The sequence below is a fragment of the Antennarius striatus genome, chromosome 11, assembly GCF_040054535.1.
Source record: "Antennarius striatus isolate MH-2024 chromosome 11, ASM4005453v1, whole genome shotgun sequence".
Classification (NCBI taxonomy): domain Eukaryota; kingdom Metazoa; phylum Chordata; class Actinopteri; order Lophiiformes; family Antennariidae; genus Antennarius; species Antennarius striatus.
The window spans coordinates 15,345,680-15,365,860 of record NC_090786.1 but is presented as its reverse complement, the minus strand read 5'-3'; the positions used below and the strand labels follow the sequence as shown (position 1 = coordinate 15,365,860).

Genomic DNA, 20,181 nt, shown 5'->3' with positions numbered 1-20,181 from the left:
TAATAGTGCATTCACTATTCTCTATGGTACCACTGCTATGTTAGCTTTACCACATCCTCACTGCATCATGGCAAGTGCTCAAATGTATGGAATTACAGTACTCATATATGGTATTGGTGCATTCCCAATGCACATTATGTTTTCACACCATTTTTATAAATCAAAAATGACCTTTTAAATCACTGGCAGAAAAGGAAAATTAGAGCTTAGAGCTTTTCATTTGCATATACAAACAAGAGATATAACCCAGGAGGCATGAATAATTCTATTTAGCATTTAGAAAGGTGTTAAGGGTGCCTGGCTCACAGAGGCATGTCTGGAGGTCACATCCTATGATTTGGTGAGGATGCGTTGTTATGTAAGTCTGTTCTCATTTGGAGATGACCTTCTAATACTGTTACACTTCACACATAAAGCGGCCCAACACACACTGATTCCAGACACCATTGTTTCAACTTATATTCAATCTCTATCTATTTCTCCATCTATGGAGCTTTACGTGTTTTAAGAATAAAGTCACTGAAGAAGATCATTGTGTATGATGACTCCAGTATATTTTTTAACTTATCGCCTCAGTATTTAACACACAAGAGATTTACATGGAAAAAAAAAAGTATGACGTATATTCTGTGTTGAAATAAACAACCAAAGACACAAATCTTTCCACAGCAAATCTTACGACAGTCCTCTCCTCCTTCTTTATCTCTTTCGTTCTGCTCTGTGAGGCAGGTTAATGAGAATAATAAAATCACACTCTGTATTTCCTCTGTGCTTTGAATGGCATCATCAATTTACACCTTGCAAAGAGGAAGGGAAACAAAAAGAAAAATGCACTAGGGAAGAATGGGGAAATTGTGCATGTCTAAAAGACTTTCACTTCCAACGCATGGGTTTATGGCAGCCTGATTTCATGAGTGAAATGCTTTGCTAAGTAGAAGAAACTTTATGTAGAATCACAGGTCATTGTAATATTCGGGAATGTCATTAAATCAAAGCCACCCCCAACCTAAACCCCTCGCCCTTGATGATGCACAAAAAACCTTAATGATTTCCATCTACTAGCAAGTCTGGAATACACATGAAATGCAATGTTTATCAGGCATACTATATTTTGAATTATGTTATAAATATGTACTGATTCAATCTCATTTTAACAGCTTGGTGGTATTTTCAGGATCATGTAAAAGCTGCAGAGAAGAAAATATAAGAATATGTACCACCAAATCAAGAGACTAAATGTTCAGAAACAGTAAGTTAGACAAGAGGAAAGAGAAGAAAAGAAGAAAGGGGAACAGTAACTTACTGGTGGTACAGTTAATCCTCATACAATCTAGATGGGGAAGAATAAATGAGAAATACATTTTATCTTTCAATGTTACAGCTGCAGACATCATTAAAGTATACAATCCACCCCTCTGGGGACACACACATGGACATTGACCGTCCTCTGATGCTCATACAAATGGCCCATGTGCTGCAGCATATTTTATAAGAATGCATGTCATAGCAATGTGAAACAGCAAATCATAAGAAGCAAAGTTTAATTCTGTAACATTATTTGTAATGTGATTTGCTCTGGAGCCAATCAACTTTTAAATGATCAATTTTCTTTTCATTTTAAAGATAACATATGAGAGCATCAGATCTCGGTCAGAGTCAGACAGGGCCAGATAGAAACAATTCTGATTCCCCATTTCTTTTCATTTATTTATTTGAACACCCCATTAAAATACCAATGTTTTGTTTTGTACAACTGTCATCACTTTAAATGAAACATTAAAATGAATGATGCAAATCGTGTCTCAGTACTTCTACTGTACTTGCTGTTAAAATTAAGACAAGCAACAGCGGAAAATACACTGTCTAGAATCTGTTCCATCTGCTGTAAAAATATTTACATACATGTGTTATATTTTATGTATTTACACATATGTTGTATGTTATATGACACAGAAGTTGTGGATAACATATTAACATAATATCATCATGGCATGATTGTAGCACAGACTATACCTAACCATGTTTTCTTCTCCTTTTGGCTTTTTCCTTCAGGGGTCGCCACAGCGAATCAGTTACCTCCATCTAACCCTGTCTTCTGCATCCTCTTCTCTCACACCAACTACCTTCATGTCCTCTTTCACTACATCCATAAACCTCCTCTTTGGTCTTCCTCTAGGCCTCCTGCCTGGTAGTTCAAAACTCAGCATCCTTCTACTAATATATTCACTATCTCTCCTCTGGACATGTCCAAACCATCTCAGTCTGGCCTCTCTGACTATCTCCAAATCCTCTAACATGTGCTGTCCCTCTGATGTACTCATTCCTGATCCTATCCTTCCTGGTCACCCCCAGAGAGAAGCTCAGCATCTTAATCTCTGCTACCTCCAGCTTCTCCTCTGCTCGGCCTATGCCCTCTTCATCTTCCTCAACACCAGTCATCCTACACGCCACCATCCTATGCTGTTTAGCTACACTCTCTCCTACCACCACTTTGCAGTCACTGATGTCCTTCAGATTAAACTGTCTACACAAGATGTCTACCTGTGCGCTCCTACCTCCACTCTTATAAGTCACCCTATGTTCTTGTCTTTTTTTCTGGAAGAAGAGGCAAGAACATAACCGTCTCCATCCTTTTTTGCAAAGTCAACTACCATCTGTCCTTCTGCACTCCTCTCTTGGATGCCAAACCTGCCCATCACCTCCTCATCACCTCTGTTACCTGCACCAACATGTCCATTGAAGTCTGCACCAATGACAACTCTCTCACTTCTAGGCATGCTCTGCATCATTTCATCAAATTCCAACCAGAATTTCTCCTTCTCCTCCAGCTCACATCATACCTGTGGAGCATACCCACTAACGACATTGAACATCACACCTTCAATTTTTAGCTTCAGAGTCATCACTTCAGACACCTCCAGGACACTCCTAACAAACTCCTCCTTCAAGATAACTCTTACTTCATTTCTCTTCCCATCTACATAATGATAGAACAACTTGAACCCTGCTCCTAAACTTCTAGCCTTGCTACCTTTCCACCTGGTCTCCTGGACACACAGTATGTCTACCTTCCTCCTCTGCGTCATGTCAACCAACTCTCTACCTTTTCCTGTCATAGTTCTAACATTCAATGTCCCTACTCTCAGTCCTATACTCTTTGTGTTCTTCTTCTCTCTCTTCCTACGGACACACTTTCCTCTTCTTCTTCTTAGACCATCAGTAGTCCAATTTACACTGACACCCTGTAGGTGAATGGCACCGATGGCGGTCATTGTTGACCCGGGCCTCAACCAATCCAGTATGGAAGTCATATATTTGATTTCCATGTTTGATTTAGCAAAAGCTTTACATTGGATGCCCTTCCTGACACAACCCTCTGTATTTATCCGGGCTTGGGAGCGGGATAATATACCAAACCATGTAAAAAACAGAAAAATAGCTGAACCTCAACAACTGCCGTAGCACTGGGTAGGGGCCGAACTGTACCTTGAATGACTTTGACAAACTTTAACTGACAATTATTACTCCTGAATAAAAAAAAGGTGTTACTTTTTCTTTTAACAGCACTTTTGTAACCAGTGCTTGATCAGAAATGTGCCACTACAAATCATTACATAATCAATAGCTAACCAGATTATGAAAATGTAGTAATTGCTTAAGTAATGGTAGTATTGCTTAATTGGAACTCTTGGCCAACCAGTAGTGAAGAACATAACTCTGTTTCCTCATACAACTAATTTCTTAATACAATACAATACCATATTTGCACACAGCAATTCCATATAGACTGCTACTATCTCTGCATCTTTGTCCTACCTCCTGCTTCCTAAGGCTTAGTTCATGCTGCCTTCTCAGAAAGGTGACCCACATCAAACTCCCTTCCCCTCCCTTCCTTCCTATTTGGCCCTGCCTGTCATGTGTCGTCAACCACAGCAGAAAAGTGGTCGCCAACAGCCAGAGACCAACACAAGCCTACATCAGCAGGGAATGCTCTGTTTTTGAAGGAGGGACAGGGAAGACAGGCCTAAAGGGACAAGCATAACAAAACATTCAAATGTGTCAAAGCTAATTTATTTTAAAAAAAAAAAAAGCAACACACAATGATCTTTTGTTTCCAATAAAAAGAATAGTTGTGTTGCGGTAATGACCTGATTTATCAGCCATGTCGGTCTGTGGTGCTGTTATATCGTGTATAGGGAGAATTGTGTTTCCTTGTGGGAGAAAGCAGACAGAGTGTACTGTCTATGAGTCGGTACAACTCCACTTAAGGAGCCTATTTCTGTTTAGCCAGCGGAAAGGACAAATAGATGGTTATCATATGTGCGGCAGTGCTTGGTTTTGGAGATCAAACATTTTACAAGCATCACTGAATTCTTTCTTGACCAGATAGGAAGACTCATTGACTCACAGTGTCATTTCTTTGCTATTTTGCTTTTGCTTTTGGTGGTACGGCTAACCCTTCCATTTAAGATATCGTCATTCATTTATGTGCAACCATACATGTCTCAATATATGAACATGATTTTAAAAAATCATGGTGCTCATAACCAACAACTCACATTCAAGTGATGAATTTTACTTGGTCCCAGGAAAAAATATACATTACAGTACATAAGATAACCCTAAACCCCCTCATCTTTGATTAAATATTAGGTGTCTCATACTGTATACTGTGAATGCAAACCAGATGCATTGGAAACAAAACAGCACCAGAGAACAGCAGCATATGTTCTGTAAAGGTAATTCCCTTCAGAGCAATTGTATCCTGATTTGAGGTTAGTTGCCGGGGTAGGCAACGAGCATTCCCTGCTGGGCAATGGCAGCTGTGTGCTCTACTGGCAGTGAGCGGAAAGCCGCAGACTCTTGCATTGAAAGTCTACACCTTCACCTTGAGTTCAAACTAAGTACCGTATATGGGTGTCTGAGAGACAGAAAGTGAATATATATGACATTTACCGCTTCAGTAGGTGCATGTCAGAGGCGTTACCTAAATTGACGGTCAGGCGGACACGGCCGCTCTCCAGCTCTAGACGCAGGGTGTCAGCTGAGTCCCGAGAGGTGGTGGCTATTAAGATGCCGTAGGCTCTCTGTGAGCGAAAGCGCAGAGACACGTCCTCAGCTTCCGTGTGCATCACCACTGGCAGCTGGACCTTCATGAACTTGCTGCCGTCGTAACTGAGGATGGTTGCTTCTGCAGAGAATAAACACAAAATAATATGAACGATTGGCCAAAATAGAGAGCTACACAATTCTAGTTCTATTTTTGGATGAGCTTATTCAGAATTACGACTTGATGAAAACAAAAGTGTATACTGTGTATATATATATATATATATATATATATATATATATATATATATATATATATATATATATATATATATATATATAATGGACATATAATGGACTTGCTAGACAAATCCATTCATAGCTTAGGAATCTACACAACATTTATCTAAGTTTGTTGGAAACATAACTTGATTCTAACGACTCTTTGAGGTCCACAGAAGAATCACACAAAAAAATGATAAAATAATGAGATCAAAGATAATTCCAAAGCTCACCGAATGAGAGATCCCTAGTTGGCGTGGACTTACTGTTGCTACATGAGCAATAGCAGTGTGCAAGGAGTTACCACAGTTTAAAATCAGATTATACTGTATAATATGGTTGCATGTAAGGCTTTAACTCTGTATTATACATATCTGCTGATGACCTTATTTATTGAAGGACAACATCGATTTATTGAGTCAAAAGACTCAGAAGAAACAGAAAACAAGATAACTTACAAAATAAGTACATGTATAGGATTAACTAGAAAATGGATGTTAGACAACAAAATGATTACAGTCTGTTTGAGTTTGAATATGGAGCCTCTGCTCAGGGTAACTGCATTTACTTACAGCATTAGGCAGAAATGTCTGTAAGAGTCAGTAATGCTGACAGAAGGTGGTAACATCATTTCCGGTATGTAACTAAACCATAACCCAATAAGAAAGCCATTACTGTTGCCACCATGCTGACACAGATAGAAGATGAGTTGGAGGGAAGGGGGATGGGAATATTGGCGAATATGGGGTACCAGTGTACACACAGCACCTCATCACCACTTTCTCCTCACAAAGCACCAATGTGACATCCATCCCCAGGGATGATTTCGTCACATTCCTCACCCAAATCCAATTTCAACATGCTCTCCTGGGGTATGTGGCAGATGACAGGGTCGTATGACAAACAAGTTCTCACCACTAAACTGTCGACTTCCTGCCACGCAGCTAAAGCAGAGAGCTGTATTCACAATCTGTTAGTAGATGCCAAGAGAAATTGTGCTGCTTTTCAATCGCTTCCAATGTGTCAAGAGATTTAAAAATACACCATTCATGTGTTGGTCTAATTTCCTCTTTTTAAATGTGTTGGCTTTATATACTGTATGTAGGGTTGCTATTAGTAAAATGTAAGACCATAATAAGGAACATTACTACTGTTATTTATGCTGCTGGAGGTCACACTGATGACTGGTTGCATAAAATATTATATTTAAATCTTCATTCATTTATTGTCTACCGCTTGTTCCGCTCATGGCAGGTCACGGGGGTTGCTGGACCCTAACCCAGCTGACTTGCAAGAGGCAGGGTTACAGTCCAAGCATGACGTCAGTGCACTGAGGAGCCACATGAGTGAGACAAAAAACCACTCACATTCACACTCACACCTACGGGAAATTTGAAAATGATCAATTCACCAAATGTGGATGTTTTGGGAGGTGGGAGGAAGCCAGACAACCTGGAGAGAACCCATGCAGACACAGGTCCCACAGACAGGGACTCGAACCCGGAACCATCTAGCTGTGGGGAGACAGTGTGTTGTGGAACTTTTCTTAAATGTGAGTATCTGTGGCTCATGAAACAATCACGAAACCCTTCACCACATGAATAAACATTGTAGGTTGTTTCATACTGTACATAATCAGAAATGTTAGTCTGATCACCTGACAGCTGTCCTGTCATATACTACGTCCGTACTTTACTTTGAGAGAAGGTTTTGGGGTATCTGGATTCAATATTAATTCAACATCAGAATACTTTGGCAGCACTGTTAATGACACTGCATTTGATGCTGCACTAAGTAAGACAAGCAGTTGTAGAGTAAATGCAGATGTAATGTGCGGTGCAATGTTGTGATGTACTCTCTGATGAAAGAAGATTTTATTTATACGAAAAAATCTTGACTGAATGGACAAATCAAATTAATCACAACTGAAGTAAATATTGCATTTTATTCAAGATGTCAGCTCTGCTCAAATTCATATAAGACATTGTCCAACATACTATAAATAAGAGGATTCTAAATAGATACGAAATATGGTCAATGACATGTGAGAGAACCATTACCTAATGCAAAGTGAAGACTTGTCAAAAATCCAATCCTACAAATCAAATCAATTTTAATGGCACATCATTTTTTAATTTAAAAAAAAAAGAGGTCTGAAGCTGGAATTTCTGTCTGTGCCAGCCCAACAGGAGGCTGTCAGAGGGGAGACAGAGCATACCAAACTAAACCAAGCATTCATATTCCATCTTGTAGAGCAAAATAAAGCATTGTTTCCTGATTTTACAAGAAAACAAGGAGTTATCACATGTGTACAGGGATCCACTTACAAAAGTAACAAATAATGCTGTGCTACTAACAAGAGGGAGTACTGAAAGACAGGCACATAGCTCTCCCTCCATCCTCAAAGAGAACAGGCTCTGTAGGAAAGAAGACCTGTCAGCTGCATGTCACAGGATGGTGATGTCCCACAGTATCAGGACATCAGGCCCAATCCAATTCAAAAGTTTCCGGAAACACCTGCCAAAGCCTTTTGGAAAATGTTTTCATGAGTCAGAGATATCATAAATAATTCAGCACTGCTCATGTCTTCTTCACCACAGATCACGTTGAGTACTTTGGTGTAAACAGTCCAAGAAACAGGCTGATTGGCTATTAAAATATGACAACAACCTGCCTACTAGGTAGATTTCTGGAGACAGGGAACCTATTTTCTTTCTGCACAGATAGGAACAACAGGGCTTTGAGTTGACTTCTGCAGCTCCATGGAGTTCTACATCAGAACTACAAGATAATAGCAAAAACAGAGTAGGTTGGTGTGTCCATTCAGACTGCTGTAACCTGCAATTCAGCAAGAACAGTCAATAATCTAGACTCAGTGTGCACCAATTAGGTTTACAGTCCATTGAGACTATTTAAGGAGATTCACTTTATTTAATGATTTACAAGCTAATCTTGAGGATTGCTGTGCTATGAAGGTCTCTGCATTAAGACCTATTGCACGAAAGGGTACAGAGTAAACAGCAAAAAATGTAACATTAAAAGCACTTTGAATATTATTTCCATAAGGTTAATGCCATAAAACAAATTTGTCTGTTTCTCTCTTTGCAGAGCTTGTGAAGAAATCATACACACCAACATTCCCAGAAAACCAACCCTTCTGACATTTTTCCTGATTTTCAGCTGGCTTTCTGTGCATCAGCACATGGCCTAAGGGCATGAAGCAACCAGTTATGGCAATACTCTAGCGTGGTGAATGGTGACTAATGCACAGTGTGCTGTCAAAAGGTATGACTAAACTGTGTTTAATGCTAAAACTCAGTTATAGTCCCCTTGAAATGCATTTCACAATTAAGCAATAACATTCTGCACTTCTTGGCTTCAGCTTCAGGACAATGGCAAATGTTTTATGATCTGAAATGCATTACATGTGTTATTTTCTTCCCATGGTTACACTAATTTCTTACATAATTGACTCCATCAAGTAAAACATTTCTAATGAATAGTCGACTTAAATACCAAAATAATTTGATATCCAAAAACAAAACAAAATATACAATGTATTGCTATTCCAAAATTTAGGCATTGGGAGGTGGAAAATATATGTCTGGGGCCATAACTTCACAAAAGAAAAATTATACGTTGTCAAATTACATTACATTACATGTAATTGATAAACAAAAAACATCCATAAGACACAAATTTTTCATGTTAAACTATCCATCGAATCTGTTTTTTTTATACAATTTCAATATTTAATTATTTGCCCCACACACTACCCGATTACACCGTTATGGATTCCTGCTTCCATTGATGTACCCCAGATAAACACATAGGGCCACTGCTATTAATTATGAAAAACAAAATAGTTGATATGTGTGCCTTCCACATATATAGCACAAAAGCACAATCTAGTTATGTGTGCGTCTGAAAATGTATCTCTAGCACCTACTGTATGTTTTGTAAGTACACATCCCCGAGTAGCTGGTATCATACTAAAATAATATAAGTTATGCTCTCGTAGGAATGAAGCACTTCATTCCTCATTAGGAAATTTTTTTCATGTCCTACAACACACCTACTACACCATCTGGGAGGCTGCCTTCGTCTCCCAGTGTAAGACTAATATTTGGGCTAATTAGCAACTGGAGTAACAATGGAGGGAAAGGCATTTGGGATGCAAAGGGGGAAATTGCTTTGTCTGCTTAATTAAAATCACTCAAAATAGGGCAAATAGCTCCATGGTTCTCTTCTGGAGCTCCACCTCCTGTTCCTTTTTCTCGTTATTGTTCTCCTCCTCTGTCAATGCAGTAGCTGTATTTTGCCACCGGGTGGTACACCATGCATGGATACATGACCGCTGGAATAATTATTTTGACAGCTCCTCAGCCTGCTGGTGCCTGCTCCATCCTGCTAGTGCAGCAGCAATCTGGTGCCATCAAAACAGCTGGCAGCATGCCCATCCTCCATACCATCGCTCCCGCACAGACCCTTACTGATGCCAGTCGCAGAAACATCCATACAGCAAGATGCTCCCATGTTGGGGTGGAGGGGAGGGTGGTACAATAGCAGAGATCTCTGTAACATGAAACACTTCCTGTGAAGTGTGTTCAAACACAAAGCTGCATCTTTTCCGCTTTGGTTCTATAGTTGATGTCTGAACAGAGTAATTCTTGTTGAATACAAAAGCAATAAGTAATTATCTAACTGAAGTGAAATGATCTGTATCACGTGCCCCACCATTCACCTCTTTTCCTCATATAACATGCTCTAATTCTCATCAACTCATTAGCTGCAATTGAAGTTCACATGTGGAAACATAAAGTAGTGCAGATGCAACGCTTATAAAGACATCTATCAGAGATGGAGAACATTTAGTTACTGTGGTACTCTGCTTTGTAAAGTCATTTAGTTTTGTTGTATAATTATATAATTAATAATTCCTGGCTATATAAATACAGTCTATATAATAATGGACGACAATAATTTTTACAAGATAATTGCAAGATTTTGTCACATATCAACATTTTCTTGTCTAAATAAACTGCATTTACACCAACAAACAGGAAATCCACAATATTTATAGTAAACATGATTTGAAAAAGTTTCTTCCAATTTATTTGCCAGACTCTAATCAGCTACTGGCGATAACATTTCAATCTCAGCTAGAGATATTCTACATTCCAACTACTGGACAGTTAGGCTACATTATTTCCCAAGGTGAACGACTTCAGCAAGGAGAAAAGGGGCAAGCACATATAGTGATAGCATAAGTGACTGTGTGAAATGCGCTGCATTACAACAAGGTAATTTGTTTCTCCCATGTGAGATGCTGCCTCTGCTGTCGTTAAAGTAGAGATTCATTATGCTGTTATAACAGTGTGACATGATTGGTCTCTTTGTGATGCTTTGATTATGCATTTTTTCTAATTATTTTTACTTGGATATCGTAATGAAAAGTATGCAAGCTATTGAAAAATTTGAGTTTTTTCAATAGCATAGCATAGTTAGTCAATAGAGACAAATTCACTTCATACAATAACAGCTGCAGCTGACAGATATACAGTATTATTATAAACTACTGAAAAAGAGTCATGAAAATATGTTGAATCCCTTTGGCATAAGGAAATCCAAAAATCACTTCAGCACAAGCCGTCTGACATACAAAAATAGAGAATTACAAAATATGTTCAAGAATATTTTGTAACTTAGATTTAACATATTAAAAAAACAGCCCTGTATTGTGCTGGTGTATCCCTCCCTTCGCACGTAACCATCTTGGATAGGCACCCGAAACACCCATGATTCACAAGGTGTAAAAGTGGCTGAACACGGGATGACTCTGATCATCTTGTGTTGAAGAAAATGGATGGATAGATGGATGGATGGATGGATGGATGGATGGATGGATGGATGGATGGATGGATGGATGGATGGATGGATGGATGGATGCATGGATGGATGCATGGATGGATGGATGAATATCAAGGGTGTACTCAGCATTTCACATATAGCTAGCTGGGATGGGCTCCATCAGACCGGTAACGTGCAAGGTAGATCAGTTGCTGTAGATGAGACAATTGTGATCATCTCGTCAATAAGGAAATTGATGGATGGATATATAATTATAAAACACACAATTATTTTAAAATTTGCATTTTGAAATTCCCATTATAGATTTAAATATGTATGTATGTATTGTATATATTATGCATGTGCAGTATGTATTTGTATTATATGAGAAAGAACATGAGATTAATAACCATACACTGTTATCACTTATTTGCTAAACAATGATAGAAATTTTTGCAATGGAAATTAAAAAAAAAAAAACTCATATAAAATTTTCCAAAAGGCACCACTCAAGCAGTATAGATGAGTTACTTATGGTTCCCGAAAACACATGAACTGTTTCTTAAATTATACCCCCTAAAAAAGACCAAAAAATAGGTTTACATTTGGAAAAACAGTAGTGTAACAGGTATATCATCCCATCATCAATATTGTATGTATAACGTGTGTGTGTGTGTGTGTGTGTGTGTGTGTGTGTGTGTGTGTGTGTGTGTGTGTGTGTGTGTGTGTGTGTGTGTGTGTGTGTGTGTGTGTGTAAAAAAGATGTCACAAATTCAATAAGCTAATACCTAACAAGCAAAAAAGATTGTCATGTGTGTGAAATCTCTGACTCTTACTCTCTGATTCATGTCCCCAGTTTTTTTTAGTTTTTTTAAAAATGTTTTTTGGGTTTGTTTGTTTCTTTTTATTTCTTGCTCTCTGTTTCTGTCTATGCCTTTGTGTTTTGTTTTGTTTGTTTACTTTTTTATCGCTCTTTTTATTTATCTTTCTTGGACCTCTTGGCCCTGCCGCATGCTAACCGGTTGGCTGGAAGAGGCTCCAGCATCCCAGGGCCTTCAACAGAGGATAAAGCAGTTGTTGTCACAATCCGCTTCTGGTTTTCCTCATCTGCCCAGCTCTACCTGCCTTCCACTCCCACCTCATCAGTGCAACTGCCTTCACCTGTGTTTCCTCACCTGGTTATCACCTGCCTGTTCTGTACATATACCCTCCCATTCCTCTCAGTCTCTGCCAGATTGTCTTCGTATCATGCAAAGCTCTCTGGCGTTGATCTCCGGACTGCTTCCTCGGTTTCGACCCTGCCTGTCTTCAATCAGTCTTCCTCGTCTCTGCCCCGGTAAACTGACCAGCCTTCTGTCCTTGACTACTCTGCCTGCTCGTTCCCTGTCTGCTACCTGTCACCTGGGATTCCTGTTTACTGAGACTGTTTTTCTGGAATATTGCTGCCATTCCGTGCGAACCTCAGAATAAACTGTTGGACTATTCCTGATCTGGTCTCAGTCTGTGCTGTACTTGGGTCCTACCTCTGACCTGTTACAGTTGTGGTTGGAGAAAATGAATTAATTAATGAATGGACCTCTTCAATATGCAAATACAAAACTCAACATCCTCATTTTTGAGTCCTTCTTATTGAGGTTTTTTTAATGCTATTTTGGACTGCTTTCCATTTGTAATTATGGACTATTTCATGTATTTTAATTATAACTCTATTAACATTAGTTGTTTTTGTTTAAGGACTTTTAGGCTATTTGATTGTTCACATCATAGCTTTTTGTCATGTTTTGACTTTGGCAGGCGTTTATTGAAGTTGGATGCATTGCCCTGGCCAAGGCTCAATTTTGTATGTTTATATGGCATGTTCAAAACTCAACACAGCTTTGCCAAAAGTGCTACACAAAATATGACTCACGATACCAGCAGAACAAATTAAAGCAAAGACATTACTGTACTTAAATACTTATCAGGGGGGAAGGAGTATCTTTCTCACTATACATCTCATTTCTGCCAGATACAACATTTGGCGTGGACTTGTTTTCACATGACATGGGTTGTGTGTGTAACACTGACGATAAACATTTAAAACGGCTTTTACTATTGTTTCTTTACAGTAATTTAATCTTCATGCTCAGTTGCAATCACTTTATGGACATTTTTCTTATTTCAGTTAATCAGCTTCTTTTACAAGGAAACACACCTGTCAGGTCTATGTCTGCCTTAACAATTACTTGAAGCTGCAACAGCTCAGAGTGAAATCCAATTTTTGCTATTTATATTCTCTGTAAGTAACGGGGATAAGTATTCCACACCACCCTTGGTCATGAGTGAGTGGTTTGATGGGCCAATGGCAAGTAGACGACAGCCAATTTACAGTCTTGTGCATAGTGAATATGACCAGAAGTTTCTCGGTGGTGAATCAGTCACCTATCACTCAACATATACTAATATTATCCAGTCAACACTTTGCACCCTGTGCCTCCCTGTGACTATCATCACATCCACACTTTCTCTTCCATCTACCATTGCTTTCAGTTTGCTGCACGGGAGATGTTCCAGTTCAAAGACCTCCAATCGTTTGTTGTGTGATGCTGTTCAGCTTGCACTTGAAAGGAGATCCTTTTCAAACAAAGAATGTATGTAGTGTATTATTAATATTAATGCAATCAGTCTGTTTGGATGCCTTTGATGCTGCCTATATTCACTCTTGTGTAAATCAAGCAAGCATTCATAGTTGACATTTCACATGATATAACCAGATTATTGTCACCAGCTCTTCCTACTGGTGAAATTAGGGTTACGGTTTGGGTTATGAGGAAAAATAAACCCAGTCTTACCTCTTTCACAGGAGCGTCCCAGATATCCAGTCCCAGAGCAGTCACACACATAGCGGTTCCAGCCCTCTCTGCACACCCCATTGTTTTGGCAAGGATTACTTAAACACTGTTTGGGAGGCTCCTTAGAGCATGAAGGCTTGACCCCTGCAGCCTTCTGGATCTCAGCCAGGCGTCGGACATCCTTACTTTGTCCATCAATGAATAGATCCCTGATGCATCCCACATAGCCATAGTTGAGTAGCGCTGTCCACACCTCTGTGGGAAACACTAGTCCCATCTTGTTCTCTGGTAGACCCCCAAGGTAGAGGTTGTCATCCAAGTCCAGGATCTCACTTTCACCAGGGGCCGTATAAGCAGTCCGCAGGGTGTTGATAGAAATGGTACCTAAAATATAGAGATAAATGAGCTTCTGCACCAGGAGGACAAGTTGCATTGCTTACTGTAGATGGAGCTCAATTTGCCCTGCAGTGACACAAACATACAGAGGTGACCCATTTAAAGACAATTTGATGAAGAAATGATCTTAATTGGTGTTATCCATCAGGACAGGGTCAGGATTTTCCTCATTTAGACTGACTGATGATTGTTGATAAGACCCATTAATCACAAGACAGCTAGTCTATTAGTGGTCTAATCTGAGATCCTGAGAGAATCCTCTCCATTTTCCTTGGATTTACCATAATAAATCTATTTTATCTATAAAGCAGTGGTCATAAAATAAGAAAAAAAAGGAAAAGAAAAATTGTTGCACCAATCTATCATCTCAGCCAAACACACACACACCCACACACACACACACACACACACACACACACACACACACACACACACACACACACACACACACACACACACACACACAAACCCCTTCATAGCCATCTTTTAGCACTTGATTAACAGACTGTAGGGTGTTTTCATCCAGTCTCTTCCTCTGCTTGCCTCTCCAACGGATAAACCTGCAATAAGATTTTCTGTGTTTCCTCACCATGATTTATTGCCCTCATTCAGGTTTAATTCTTGATCTGAAGAACGGTAAACAACAACAGACATGACTGGACTGTAAAAACGAGGAAGACCTTACTAAGGCACTCAGGGCGGGTGATTAATTTGTATATATATATATATCTGTTACTCTCAGTGCAGAAGCCATCGTGGATCTTTAATTAATGGTGGCTGTCTCCACTGCCTGCACACTTGTCCAGTAATCTATATAGCATGGTGCCGAGGATCCACACTGGCCACTGCCTTGGGCAGAGTTGTAGCATAAGAGTGTTCAAAAGACAAAAATACCATTAAGTCATGATTTACATTTTGAGTGTCAGATGCATGCCATGACAAATATGAGACGGCTATTAGCTGACTGCCTTGGGGTGAATGAGTTCTGTTTACATGGAAAGAAAAGTTGGTTTTCCAGTCAGGAAAAACAAGCATGTAAACAAGCATGTAAACAAGCATGTAAACAAGCTCAAAGCTATGGAAAAATTTTCAGTATACATCTCAAAGATGTCGTTGACATTCAATGGGGCCTTAGACTTTCCATTGTAGCTACCATTCATTCATTCATTCATTCATTCATTCATTCATTCATTCATTCATTCATTCATTCATTCATTCATTCATTTATTCTCTACCACTTGTTCTGCTTATTGTGGGTCAAGGTGATAGCTGGAGGCTATCCAAGCTGACTTCCAGCTACCATCAATGTGCATAAAATATTCATATCACTTTTAAATATATGTGCATCAATAAAAGAACACACATTTTGGGCTTTTCTTTACTTTTTGAATGGTTAAATTTGAAAAACTGCTGGATAAAATAAAATAAATTCACTAATAGGACAATAACATTCTTGGGTATGTACATTAATTCACATTATTTATAGATAATCAGCCAGCCTTCTTCCAAAAAGTACTTGAAAGAAATGGTTAAGAATCTCTTGCACAATGATTAACCTTGTCCCACTAATATCTCCAGTTCGTTCCCAGGGTCTTGGACTGAGGCATCTGTTCCAGCTCTTTCCTTCCGCTAACCACTGCTCCTTCTCTCTACAGCCACAGCTGTTGTGACTTCTAAGCTTTTCACAATTGCCAATGGCCACCCATCATGCAGCCAGAACAGCTCCCTTTAGTTTATAGCTAAGAGCTCACTATATATATATATATATATATATATATATATATATATATATATATATATATATATATATATATATATATATATATATATATAATATACACACACCATGTTGGTCACATGTCAAGACACGATAGATATGGTAATAGTAATAATAATAGTAATAGTAATAGTAATGGTAATAGTATAATAGTAAGTGGTTTGTAACACCACTTTATAGACTATACATTATTTTACTCATTTTCTCGATTTTAGTCTTACAACGGACTTAAGTCAAACAAGGAAGCCTTAATCCTACAAAAAGCATGTCTGTATGAATGTAAATGGAAGACAACAGGAAGTTGTTAGCATATTTCAGGCATCGGTTCAGAGTAATCTGCTCACTTGTAACAGTCCTGCAAGGACATCTGTATACACAGTCAAGCTATGCTAAATCGGAAGACACTATACAATCCCAGGGGGACATGTACCATCACCAGGCTAGCAGCATGAGACACACATACACACCGTGTAGAGCTGCTTGTGTTTGGAACAGTATTCATAGCCCAAAGCGGAAGGGGATGTGTCTCCGTGAAAACGAGCAAGCATAAAAGAGGAGGAGATGGATAGAGAACAAGATGGGAACATGGCGATAAAGATGTCTGGGAAGAAGATGAGGTACGGCTATATGATGACAGATAAGAAAGCAGACAAAGGAGCACAGCAGCAAATAAAAAATTTAAAATAAAAGAGAGTATGGGGTGTAGAGTTTGAGAGGCTTGATTAAAATGATGATTCAAGCAGTGAATGAGGATGACAAAGGTCAACAACGCAGCCAAATTTAAAACCCTTCAACGACATCTTTCTCTTTCTCTCTCTCTTCCTCTTTTTCTTTATGGTCTGACCTGTATGCAGCACTCCTTTATTAAACCTAAAGGCAGGTGTCCAAAATAACATTTCAAATCTTTTTCACATTTTTTGCATCAGCACCCATGATCGGCTTGGCATGATGTCCCCTAACCCCACTCACACACCCCTAAAACATGTTAGAGAGGAGATTACTACAATCCAGTTAGAGCGATATGGCCAAATCTCTCTATGTGGTTCCATTCTCAGCAGAGAAAAAAGCTTTTGAGTGGGCTGTGAGGCGAAGAGGTCCATGCATGTATGTGTATGCATCTTTATGTGAACTGTAAAGTTTGTATGTGAAGTAGAGGTGTGCCCTGGTAAGTAGTAGGAGCTGTAACTGAGAAATGTCCATGCAATGTCTCTTATGAGTGACCTCCAGCACTCCTGGCCCAGAACCTCTCACTTAAAAGCAGAGTGTCTCTTAGCATCTCTAATGCATTGAGGTTAGAACATGCTGTCTGAGAGCGAAAGTCCTTTAAGGGGACTGCTTCCGGGAGGCAGAGCCAACTAAACTAAATAGGACAAGGATCGTTATCCACCACAGTCATGCCTGCAAGAAGTAGTGCACATGGAGGATTTGTGTTGCACTTCTATTCTGAGTGATGTGTTTCCTAGTATGTATTAATAAGACATTCAGATTTAAAAAAAAAAGCTTACCATATGTTTTTTGACTTATTTTCCTGGGGGGGTTTGGAATTTATTTTTATGTGCTTTCACAAACAATAGGAGAAGAGCCTTTTTCATCAGGCATGACATAAGAACTTTTTAATATGTTGTAGGAGCTAATGATATTAATTCTGCGATGCATAATGATCCGTAGGTGATGGCACAAATTGAATACAGTGTGACACATGAATGTGTAGATCCATGTGTCACATTGTATCCTGTAAGGTTAATTTATCTTCTCCTATCGGCTTTTCCCTTCAAGGGTTGCCATAGCCAATCAGTTTCCTCCATCTAACCCTGTCTTCTGCATCCTCTTCTCTCACACCAACTACCTTCATGTCCTCTTTCACTACATCCAAAAACCTCCTCTTTGGTCTTCTTCTAGGCCTCCTGCCTGGCAGTTCAAAACTCAGCATCCTTCTACCAATATATTCACTATCTCTCCTCTGGACATGTCCAAACCATCTCAGTCTGGCCTCTCTGACTGTATCTCCAAAACCTCTAACATGTGCTGTCCCTCTGAACTATTTTACACAATAGTTCTCACACATGACTCAGTTTCCAGCTTCCTGTCTGAAGCTGTCAATTGAGCTATCAGCTGTTCTGCTCAGCTAGTCACATCCATCCAAAGGCGCAGAGACACAATCTCATTGTTAGCATACCATCTTACTGCTGTCTTTTTGAATGTCTTTTTTGCGTCTGGCACATTTAATTAATGCAGCTTTTATGCATGTCGTTTTTTATAAATTCATCCTGCTTCGTGATGTCATGCATCCTCATCCCAGTAAAACCATCAGCCACCACCAGGACAAGTGTCTGGACCCCATTAAGGAAATTCTCTTGCTACTGCGTCAAAGAGATAACCATTCAAACACAATCATCTTGTAGAATATAAGCATCAAAGACTTTACGGCATACTAATTATCCCATAGCATCTGCTGCAATAATCAATTGTATTTACTTCTTTCACTGTTTGCTTCATTCATGCTGAAGACAAATTTTAGGGACTTTTTGAGTTATATGCCCACAAACAAAACTAATTTATTTAACAAGGTTCTTCACTAGCTCTAGTCAATCATAATGTGATAGCCGTAGAAAACTGTTAATAAAATAGATATGCAGATGACTGAATTTGGAAACGCTTTTGTGAAATACAGTAATCTCTCGTGCCTTCGTGCATCAACACGTGCAGCTTCACCTCATCGCGGATTTTTAGTAGATAGTCACGTGATACCATATGCGCTTCCTATTGGCTGATGACATCTGGAAGTGCGTAGCATTCGGTGAGTCTTGGAACACAGCGCACTTCCGTGAGACACAAAAGTGCTTTGAACAGTCGATAAGAGTGTGGGAAAAGGTATAAATATAAATAGAAGGTGGCTTAATATCAGTAAAGGGAGGGTTCATAAATGTTTAAATTACCGTAAATAATAATTTGTTTCTTTTCTCAAATTAAAAGTCACCATGAGGCAGAGGTTTTTATGTGTCCTTTTATAAAAGCTGAGGACTTCTGGAAAGAAAGAAAAGTTATTGTCAAATGTCATTAGTTCACAGCTTAGCACAGCAGCATACTGTGCAGTAACTGTCTCTCCATCCTGGGAGAGACCACCTCCTGTTTCCATGGAAACTTAGGTTGGGTAGACGAAGAGAGCAGGGAGTGGAGTGAGCTCAACTAACAAAGGAAGATGTTCTATAGCTTTTGTGTGTGTGTGTGTGTGTGTGTGTGTGTGTGTGTGTGTGTGTGTGTGTATGTGTGTGTGTGTGTGTGTGTGTGTGTGTGTGTGTGTGTGTGTGTGTGTGTGTGTGTGTTTGTGTGTGTGTGTGTGTGTGTGTGTGTGTGTGTATGTTACATATGAGCATGTGGGGGTGGATGACGAAAGATGGATGATGAATATAATCTAATTTAGCAACAGTCTTCTCTACCATAACTTAACACTGTTGTTGATTTATCTTATTTTAAAAGTCCCCATATGTAATTTTTTTCTTCCACAGATATGTTGATATATAACTAAACCACTCAATGCTGCCAGTTACTATATTTGAATATGATATAATTGTTTTCATCTCCTTGAACTGCAGTAATGAATTCCAATTAAGATAAATGATCAATGCCATGCTTATCTTTTTTGTTAAAAAATAAGCACATAGAGTTTTATAATTATCTGAACAATACTCAAGCTAGACCACAACCCAGTATTGCTTTTTCGGTGGGACTCCACCTCTTGAGATGGAATGAAAAACATAGTCAAAGGGTATATCTAATTTGTAGCATGACATTGTGAGGCCTTGCCTTTCAGCACATGTTTACAAATTGCTGCTTAGATAAGCAAATCAAAAATGACCGGAGCAGCTCAACCTGGGGCAAGAGGACACAGCAGTAGAGGGGCACACTTATTTTATGGCAAATATGCTCCTAGAATTGAGAATTGGCATTGCTCATATATTGCTGACTGGAATTAAAACATTTAACTGAAACAGTGAA

At 39.1% G+C, this 20,181-nt stretch overlaps 1 protein-coding gene across 5 annotated transcripts in view; it reads right to left on the bottom strand.

The window, feature by feature from the left end:
- Positions 1-20,181, bottom strand: part of LOC137603478 (neurexin-1a-like) — a 259,246-nt gene that overhangs the window by 143,010 nt on the left and 96,055 nt on the right. For all 5 annotated transcript variants that reach the window (XM_068326991.1, XM_068326989.1, XM_068326992.1 and 2 more), the window contains exons 8-10: positions 14,013-14,396; positions 4,988-5,191; positions 1,304-1,330 (exon numbers count right to left, since the gene is read on the bottom strand). In XM_068326991.1, coding sequence (XP_068183092.1) covers positions 1,304-1,330; positions 4,988-5,191; positions 14,013-14,396 — 615 coding nt within the window. The remainder of the gene's footprint in view (positions 1-1,303; positions 1,331-4,987; positions 5,192-14,012; positions 14,397-20,181) is intronic.